The sequence below is a fragment of the Cyprinodon variegatus genome, unplaced genomic scaffold (assembly GCF_000732505.1).
Source record: "Cyprinodon variegatus isolate N-32 unplaced genomic scaffold, C_variegatus-1.0 Scaffold390, whole genome shotgun sequence".
NCBI classification, from domain to species: Eukaryota; Metazoa; Chordata; class Actinopteri; order Cyprinodontiformes; family Cyprinodontidae; genus Cyprinodon; species Cyprinodon variegatus.
This window is the reverse complement of record NW_015150843.1, coordinates 647312-657920: the sequence shown is the minus strand read 5'-3', so window position 1 is coordinate 657920 and position 10609 is coordinate 647312. Positions and strand designations below refer to the sequence as shown.

At 39.0% G+C, this 10609-nt stretch overlaps 1 protein-coding gene across 1 annotated transcript; it reads left to right on the top strand.

The window, feature by feature from the left end:
* The first annotated feature begins 2075 nt into the window (after positions 1–2075).
* Positions 2076–9020, top strand: LOC107092700 (protein phosphatase PTC7 homolog). Its single transcript, XM_015387306.1, has 6 exons — positions 2076–2600; positions 4312–4491; positions 5234–5432; positions 6235–6358; positions 6443–6572; positions 6664–9020. The coding sequence occupies exons 1-6, from the start codon at positions 2399–2401 to the stop codon at positions 6720–6722; spliced, it is 894 nt and encodes a 297-aa protein (XP_015242792.1). The 5' UTR covers positions 2076–2398; the 3' UTR covers positions 6723–9020.
* The last annotated feature ends 1589 nt before the right edge of the window (positions 9021–10609 follow it).

Sequence of the window (10609 nt, the reverse complement as noted above, 5' to 3'; positions counted from 1 at the left end):
TGTGCAAATGGAAAAATAGAAATTACTAGCAATTAGCAAGACACACTCAACAAAGAAGTGGTTCTGCAGGTCGGGACCAATGCTGTCTGGCTGATGTTTTGAATGTTGGTATCACAAAAGTGACCAACGAGACAGAGTCTGGAGACACTGCTGCCGGCTACATCCCTCAGCATGATTGTTTTGGCAATGGGTTAGTAATGGTGTGGGGTGGCATTTCTTTGGAGGGCTGCACAGCTCTCCATGTGCTCGCCATAGGTAGCATGACAGCCATTGGGTACCGAGATGGGATCCTCAGATCCCTCACGAGACCATCCGCGTCCCCATCAAGAGTCTGCCCAGCTGTAGTAGGGAGGTCACAGAGGCACGTGGAGGCCACACACAATATGCAGCCTAATTTTGACCTGTTATAAGGACATTACATCAAAGTTGGATTAACTTGTTGTGTGTTTTACCACTTTAGTTTTGTGTGAGACTCCAAATCCAGGCCTTTGTTGGTTAATAAATTTGATTTCCTTTGATGATTTGTGTGTGATTGAGATGATGGCAAATTCAACTTCATGCAGAGCAAAGTATTCAATTAGATTCTTTAATTCATTCAGATCTAGGATGTGTTATTCAGAGGCGTAGCCAAAAATTTTTTATAAGTGTGGCCAGGCAATAACTAATGTACACTGAGGGGTGGCTGATAGTGGTTCGGCACCAGAACCTGACGGTCAAACTACACAGGAAAATTAACAAGCAAAACATCCATATTTTCTAAACAAAGACTAACTATACTTTCCTACAGCGTTTGCTAACAAAAAGACGCATATATTTAAACATCCGTAATTTCTAGATAAAAGGTATAGTGGATAAAACTCAGTTTTGAGTTCTGGGGCATAAATCAATCATCACTGTCATTACTTACCGACTTGTATCAATAAACAGTCTGCATAAAGTTGATATTTACAAGCACTAATATCTACATAAATTGATTATTTGCTAAGTTTTTATTAAAATTATGTATCTTTGATTTCACTGAAGACTCCTAGGCCCCGTCCACACGAAGCCGAACCCTGGCCTAAACGCACAAATTTTTCACCAAATCAGCCTCTCATCCATACGAAGCCGGCGTTTCGGGGGTCTGTAAACGATCTTTTTTTTATTCAGCCTTCAGAGTGGGAAGATTTTGAAACGCCGTTTTCGCGTTTCCATCTTTAAGCTCTAACCGCATTTTTTTTTTACACGCATGCATCATAGCGTCGCCTCTAAACACGCATGCGCGACACAGTATCACAACAACAATGGCGCCGTACTGTGTTGAATGGTTGCTGCTAATGCTACTCACCCTGCTGTCGGGCTTACAACAGAATCTTCTTCTGGAATATCTCCAGGAAGAACAGAGCAATATCGACGACATAGTTCAGCACCTGAATTTGACTGAACCACGAAAATGGACCCGCAGGGCAACCATGTATAAATATTAGTGCGCATGCCCAACATTTCGTCGCCTATTTTTGCTTTGGCACCACAGCGCCACTTACAGGCCTTGCATACATTTTGCAGCGTTTTCATGCATTCGTGTGGACGATCACATTTATTTTACGTCTCCGTCTTTACGACAAACGTTCTGGAAAATATTAGCGTTTCATGTTCGTTTTGACTTCGTGTGGACAGGGCCCTAGATGACTTGCAGAGACATTTTTCTCTTTACCCCATAAAACACAAAATCTAGTTCTGAAAAGAGCATGATTTCTGTATTTATCATCTTTAATGTTAGTAGAGTAGTGTATAATTACCAGTAGAGTATAATTAATCACAAAAAAAAATAAAATGTTTTGAATATTCCTTTTGAGAGTATTACTGCTTCCACTGACTGTATTAGAGGGGGAAAAAATGGTAGGGGTGGCCAATGATTGGCTAAGTGTGGCCATGGCCACCCCTGGCTCCCCATCTAGCTCCGCCCCTAGTGTTATTCCATTTAGTTTTGAGCGAGGAATCGCATGTCTTCTCCGCCCTTGATCTCATCTTTCTTCTCTTCTTGTGCGCATGCTCAGTGGGAGGAGCTACCTTACGCGCTCTGCCGCGACGTCACAGTTGTAAACACCCATATGTGATCTTGTAGCTTTGTGTCCGGTAGCAACATGTCGGTGAGGAGAGAGCCCAGCGGAGGAACTGTAGTGACTGAGAACGGCACACGGGGAACATAAACAGCCCGCGGTATAGTCCAGCCTACGGGATAAAGCGCAGGAACACAACCGGGGCGTCTTTATTGTCACTGCGGAGGGGCCTGTTGGAGGCTAATGGACGGATAAAACGGACAGCCGGTGATCCGAGGACAGGTGGTCGGTTTGATCGGAGGAAGAAGGGAACAGCGTGTTCGGGCTGTAATCGGGACTGAAACTCTCCTTGCCGGGGGATGTTATCTGTATTGTCCTATGGGAGACTGGTAGCCAGGGCTGTCCTGGGCGGACTTTCTCAGACAGACGGTCGGGACTATAGCCTGATCAGCGCCAGTTATGGCTTCGGTAAAGACTTTCGCAAAGGGATCCTGAAGAAAGGGATGTGCTACGGTGATGATGCTTGCTTCATAGCGCGGCACAGGGCCGCCGATGTTTTAGGTAAGGTGCATCGGACGTTGAGCTGCGTTATAAATTGTATTATTAATACAGCTCTGGTGACCTTCAGTGATCCAAACCCGCACGTGTACGGACCACACGGATGAAAACAAAACACCCCCCTCTCTTTTATGTCCCCCCTCCGCTTTTATAAAAGCTTGACAAAGTAATTTTATCTGATTAACAGGGTTTAACATATGCATACAAATATCCGATATTATCTACTTACTTTAAACAGAATGCAGTTATGTTCTGTTTGTGTGTATTTTGTTCTTCAAAACACCGAATGACCTTTCACCCAGATAGGCACTGACACTGTTACACGGCGATAAAGCGGAAAAGGGAATAAATAATATCAAAAGTTTTAAACAGACGGTTTTCCGCTTGAATATGACTGCAAGGTGCACAATCAAGAAAATTGGGAATGAATACTACAATGTCTTGCAGAGGTCAGAATGGTTGAGAGTGGAGGCAGCCATATTGCTAGCCTTAGCTCGCTAGCCTTAGCTTGGTGCTTTTTGTCCTCACCGGTAACACTGACCAAATGCTCCGCAGGCAGACCACGTGGTTTCATTCAACACTTTGACATGTTTTATTCTAACGATTTGAAGTTATTGTTGCGGTGTACTAATCTCTATCTGGTTAAATCATGAGACAAAGGAAGAGTGGAGGAAATGTGGTCTAAATATGTTCTTTGTTAAAGACTGGTTCTTTGTTCTAGCCACAGAGGAGTGAATTTTAGGGAAATTCCAAGCTCCAGTCTAATTAGTTTAATCGCAATTCTCTAGCTGTAGTGTGTTAAAGTGTAAGCATATTTGTTGTTTTTCTTTTGTAATCCTTGCTGAGAGAGAGAATAGTTATTGTCAAGTTAAATTATTGCTTGTAGTGTAATGTGGTACCATGTATAGCTATTCTTCTTTAACTTTTATAGTTATCTTGTTTTAATATATATTTGCTAATCATTTGATAATTGGATTAATATCTGACACTATATCAAAGAAAAATAAATTCAGAGGCTAAAAAGGGCCTGTGCTCACCTTAAAGCAAAAAAGCAATGGAAAGATTGAGATTAATGATTATTTGTGTTAGATTGGATAATTCTAGTTTTGATCATAGTCTTAACAGAAAGTCTGTGGCAAATCTTTGCATTGAGACACTCCCTATTTTTACAAGCTTTGGCTATTTTGCATGGTGAAAAGCTTTAACCTTTAGTGTACTGAACGCTTGTTCTTGGGGAGGAAAATTACAAACCAGACTAATTTTCTTTAACTTTATTTATTCACAAATTTTCTCTAAATCATTAAGGTTTGTGGGTTTTAAAAGGCAATGTGTGAAACAAATAAGGGGATATGCAGACAATAAAGAAAATGATTGGCCTTAAAATTTTATTTAACTTTAAATCCAACTTTCCTTTTATTTTTTGTATCAATCAGTTTTTTTTTCTTTTCTTATATATAAGCTCCTATTTTAATTAAGTTTTATTCTCCTCAACTATTTGTGGCATTTATACAACTCCATTCTACTTTTTTTCTTTTATGTGCTGCACTTGGAATTGTCCGTGGAAATGTGATTAGTAAATAAATGTATCTTGCTAAGAGATGCTTCAATGTGGCTTTAAAATGCATTTTTACAAAAATTGTTAATTATGGGGGTTTGAAAAAACAAGCCTATTTGGGGGGGTGCATATTAATGAATCTCCTTTTCTTATTTCTAGGTGTAGCAGATGGTGTAGGTGGATGGCGGGATTACGGCGTTGACCCATCTCAGTTCTCTGCCACCTTGATGAGAACCTGTGAGCGATTGGTGAAGGAGGGACGCTTCACTCCCACTAATCCGGTGGGGATTCTCACCTCTGGATATTATGAGCTGTTACAGAACAAAGTTCCTCTGCTAGGTGCGTACACACATGAGAATAAACATCTGAACAGTCTGTACACCGGGGATAGTTGTGCAGTAATCTGTGGCGTGAGCTGAACTTAAATAGCTGCAGTATGAGTCAGACTGTTGCAGTGCTTTCAAGTGGGATGCTTAATGTTTACAATAAATGGAAACTACAGTAAATGTTGAAGGAGTGTTTACTGATGTTTTGTTGCAGAACTTCAGTTTTAGCTTGTGTATTTGTCAATATTTATTTTGTTTGTTGTTGGTTTATGCTTAAAGTAATTGCAAATGGCTTGTTTGTTATGCTGACAATTTGTTTTTTTTTTGGGGGGTGATAATATTTTTCTATTATACAAACATGCATATGTTGCTCTCAGCCAGGTCCTAAATGGGTCATTTATCCGTCTGTTACTGATAAGACTGAGTGGTTGTAAAGATTTTAAATGCAGGGCCAGGTCAAACGTGTGACCAAGGTCACATTTCTTTTGAGGCTGCTGTGTCACATTTCATCCAGTGGCTGCTGTGACATTTATAAAAGGCTCTAATTATATTTTAGGAACCTGTCAAAAGGTTAGTACTCTACCCTCTGTGCCCAAGGTTAGTGGGATCTGGGAGAGGAGGGCATAGCCGGCTGCAATTTTTCCTTTCCCTTCCATTAGATAATAGTAACATTTGGCACATTTACAGTAACAGATTTCTTTAATCTTGTTTTATAAATGCTCTGTTTACATATTTCTACTCTTGTGTTTATATAGGAAGCAGCACTGCCTGCATTGTTGTTCTGGATCGAAGGAGTCACCAGCTACACACGTGTAACCTTGGAGACTCGGGCTTCCTTGTGGTGCGGGGCGGAGAGGTGGTCCATCGTTCAGATGAGCAACAGCACTATTTCAACACGCCTTTCCAGCTATCAATCGCTCCTCCTGGAGCCGAGGGAGTTGTGCTCAGTGACAGGTCAGTAGATTGCTGTTAAATGCTCGCAATATGCTCACAAACTATCATGGATTTGGTGCAATTTACTGGCATGATCCAGAGAAAATTTGCATGTAGCTCACAACATTTCATTACAAAGATCTGAACATAAGTGCTTTGGTTTTAAACCCATGTTCCTCTGATCCAAAATAGAATCCAATAAAATCAATTGTAACCTTTCGTTACATTGGGTTCACCTGTGTAACTGAATTGATTAGGAATCTGATCCTTCTGATCTGATCGATGTTGAAGAAGGGCAGAAATCTTAATCTCTAGATGGACAAAGCTGTTGGAGACTAGGGTTGTTATATTATCAAAAATGTAAAACTAAATGACGATATTAGAAAAATACCTATAACATTTTCAATAACATAGCACTTAATTATTTTATTTTATTTTTTTGTAAAGTGCAAATAAATAACTGTGCAATATGACACTTGTTATACCTCTTTATATTTTATTATGCATTAACTACCAGCTAGTCTGAAGACTAGTGAAAGTTGGCTTAGTTACTCGCTCTTTACTGGATGCTCCAATATCTCCGCTCAGACATCTTCCAGGGACAGCATGGCACTCTTAATGTTCAAACCTTGGTCATGCACAATTTGCTGTGTATTATGTGGTCCAGTTTGGCCTTCTAGGAGCAGATGCACTTTAATCACCTTCAGCATTTTTTTTTCTACTTTACTCCATATAGGAAAGTGTTGGAAGTAATTGAAACTGTTATCATCAGGTTTCTCTTTTCAAATTTGACTTATTTTTATCCTTTGATGTTTCGTTCTAGTCCTGAAGCTGCAGACAGCTCATCCTTCGATGTCCAGCTTGGTGACATCATCTTAACGGCGACAGACGGCCTCTTTGACAACATGCCAGACTACATGATTCTGCAGGAGCTAAAAAAACTCAAGGTATGGGTCTTGGAAAGCATCCTACTTTTTACACGCAGTGAATCCTATGTGGGTTTTAACACTTCTAATTTTTTTTTTCTCCAGACCTCTAACTACGATAGTGTACTGCAGACTGCACAAAGTATCGCAAAGCAAGCTCATGACCTTGCCTACGATCCAAATTATATGTCTCCTTTTGCACAGTTTGCCTGTGACAATGGTCTGAATGTAAGAGGTAAGTAACGGGCAAGTTGAAGAAGAAAGCTATGGATGTTTAAGATTAAACTCTAAATGGGAAGATTTTAATTTTTTTTCTCTCTCTGCAGGAGGAAAACCAGATGATATAACGGTGCTGTTGTCTATAGTGGCTGAGTATACGGACTAGAAGTGTGTGTGTGCTGCTCTTTGATCCTTCCTTGCTGCCTGCCTGAGTCTTCCACCTGCAGCATCCCATCATGCACTGCAGGCTGACCGGGGCAGACCAACCGACACGACTAGCACTCCTTACGGCGTGGCTGAATTCCTCGTTTTTCTTTTTGTCCTTCGCAGGTTTTTTTTATGCTTGAGCGGCATTTAGGCGGGAGGCAGCTAGGATGTATTCATGTTGATCATGACTTAGCTGGGGCTGAAATCACTCCCAGTGTCTCGCAGAGCGTCATCGGGCAAACTGTAGGCAGTTGAAGCAAGCAGATGGGGGGAGTACTTGAGAGTAACCCTTATGTTCAAAGAAATGTGAAATTTTTATGGAATAAGCCATGAATTCGGATACATTTGTTGACACATTTATCATTGCTGTCCATCTTCTATTTGATTATTTTCATCCATGTCATTTGAACTAAGCACATATTTTAGCCTGAGGGTGCTTTTGTTGGAAATTGTCGATGAGCAAGATGGTACAGTTGGGTTTTAGTGCCTCAGGGTTGGGATTGTCAAAGGAACCTGTAAAGCGAAAGTGTTTAAATGTTGAAGGAAGGTTAATTGGGTGTTTTCACAAAGCTGAGGGAGCTGTTGATGCGCACATCCTGATAGTTTGTAAATATTATTTTGTTTTGTTTTTAGAAAATGTTTTTTTTTTTTCTTGGAAAAATGATGAAACAGAGCTGTTTGTGTGTGAGAAACTCATTCATAAAACCATTTCTTTGTCTAGATGATAATCTTCAACTTAATTTAATCACTTCCACTCTTGCTGTCATGAACAATATATTTGCAAGGATTATGGCAAGTAGTTTGTCTATTTTGTTTGATGTCCTTGAGATTGATCATGTTTTTGCCAACAAATTCATTGGACCAGTAATGCAAAAGTTGCAACTGATAGATGACTACGCCTAACTAGTATATGTATTACCATTTAACTAGTTGTTGAAGACCCATATGTTTTAACTGGCTAACATGAATTTGTCTGAACAAAATCTTACTAGATAGCTGTACTTTTAGCACAAAAGTCAAATCTAGTAGACTTATTGTTGTACCTTTCAATGGATGCCAAAATATTCATCTAGAGGATTTAAAACAATGAATTAAACCTCAGCATTTTAACTAATGTTAAGGATTTGGTCCTTGTAGTTAGCCAAAGTGCTGCTCAGCACAGTAGTTCCATTTAGAAAGGCATTTATTTTGCCACATTAATAGATGAGTAGAAAGAACTAGTAATACTAGTTTACTGATCACCTTTGATAAAATTCTTAACTTTGCGAAACACATTCTGGCCTCTACCATTTACTATAGAAAGTGCAAACTACCAAACTAGGACACATGGGTGTTTTTAGGCGGCAGCCAAAAGTTCCTGACCCCTGTGCTTAAAAAAAACATATACCGTAATGCTAAAAAAATCTTAAGTAAATTTATCTTAGATTAAACATATTTTCCTTTGATTTGAGCAGGTCAGCAAGACGATTTAGGAATGGAATAAGATGATTTAAATAAAAGAGCTGCATTATTTTATTTCAAGTAAATCATATGCAAATAATATCTTAAAAGGGGAAAAAAAGGAATTCCTTTAGCAGAACACCTTATTTACCTGTTCAAATTAGGGGCAAATGGACTGAAATTTCAAGAAACTTTTATTCACTTATATCATTGTTGAGCTAGTTTCAGTCCTATTAAGATTATAGCTATTATTGATTAGATCAGGCGTCTGCAAACTAGGGTTTGTGGCTCACCTGGTAAACTAAACAATGTACTGTTTCATCGCCCCACTTTTTTTTTGCGTGTCCCTGGCCCAACCCTACCCTCCCTGGTAAATTTCATCTAGTTCCACAGCATTCATAACCTTATTTGAACAAGCGATCCTATTGTAACATGAGGTCCCATTTGACAGCTGTTTAAACGTACTGATGAGCACACAGAAGGGTGTCTTCTGGTCCAGTAGGTAGACAGGTTTTTCCAACACCAACAAGTCAAAGAATATGGCAAGACATTTGGTCTAATACTGAAAGAATCCTGTTAGTTGGGACTTTTGCTTTACTGGGGCCGACTTCATTTTAGCCGCACACTAACTGGTAAAAATGGTGGCTGACATCAAGGATGTTTGATTTTATATATATATATATATTTATATATATATACACTAACTACTTGACATACCCCTTTTCGTCCACTGTATGGTTGGAGTGATGTTAAAATATGAGTATGATGTGTGAAAAGTCTTGAATGTTAATAGTTGTTGTGTGAAAATGCTGGGAATGTTTGTAGTTGCAATGATGGGTCAGAAGTAAATAAAATGCAGAAATATTTTTGTAGCTTTTTGAAAAAATTTGCAGGTTTTTATTTCTTTCTTGCATATCTACGTAGTACTTTTTTTTTGTAACTTAATTTGTCTTAAAAACATGTTGTTTTTTTCTCCTTTTTTACACGTAGTTCCATTGGCTTTATCATTCCGACGATTTAATGCTGAGGGTATGACGTGAAGCCCTAAAAGCATCAAGTTCTTTTAGAACCCAACGTATTTCATTTTCTTATTCTAACAGAAAATCATCAAGCTCAGAAACTGGTATTTCATCACACTTACCCATAGATTCTTTAGTAAAATGACACCAGCTTCCCCATACGCTGTGTGAAAAGTGAAACTACAGAATTTTCCCTCATAAAGAAAGCACTGTAAAAACATGTAAGGTGCTTTACTCTTAACACTGATTCACTTTGCAGCCTCTGTATTTCTGCAAAATCTGGGAATAAATGCATACACTGGATTTATTATCAACACATAATGCACTACCCAAAACTCAGCAGGCCATTTTTTAAAGCATGTCCACCAAAGATCACCTCTACATCACTGCTTTGTTCATGAAGCAACACTAGTGGATAGCAGTGCTCAGAAGTGTGCAGCATCTTTAACAGGAAGGGTTTAAAGGATTGTGGGTGAGGAAAAGTTGCCTCACATGTTTGAGACTTTTGTTTGTATGTTTAATGTGACTGGATAGCTGTAAGCAAGACAAGCAACCAAAAAAGGAAAGCCATATTGCTAGTTAAAACGCACTGCAACAACTGGGGATAATGATATTGGTACTTTGCTGGTGCGGTTGCAGCAGATTTATTTTTATGTGCTATGCATTGGAGATTAATTAGTTTTTTTTTGTGTGTGTTTTTGAGGGAGCAGTTGAAAAATCTCGTTTTGAGGTAACCGGCCCCTATATCTCATGACAAAACAAAAGCGGTTATTTGAATATATCCTCCTGTTGCCTGCCTGGCACTTTTCTTTTGTTTCTCTAATGCTGCCAGGACAATTTTACTCATTTTCACATAATAAAAGGTGAGCCCAGTTACAGCCTTAAAAGCTCGATCTGTAAATCATGAGGCCTTTCCTGTCATTGCAAGCTTGTCTTGTGTCTGCTGGTGTCTTTTTTTCCCCCAGTGTTTTTAATATAAAGTGTCCCCCACCCTTCCCTTCTGCCCCTTGTCTTTATCTCATGCTAAGCTGTTCTCAAAGGTGCTTCTGCAGTCTGATGGTATGATTCTGTTTTTTAGCAAGAGTGTGAACGATGCGCCTAGAGGTCTACAGTATAATAATGCAGGTCTAATATATGTAAATACTGGTATGTTTTAAAATATGTACAATATTTAAATAAAGAATCTAGTATTTATACTAAAAATGTGGTGTTGTTTTTCTCTAAAGCTGTGTTTATGCTCTTTGTGATTATATGGAGGGCCTCTGATGTGATTAATGTCATGAATTTCAGGTAAATTATAAATCTTGAGTGTTCTCTTTATTTTTTTACTGGGACAAACTTATACACAGCTTAGAAAATAAAGGGAATGCATGAACAATCATTTAAT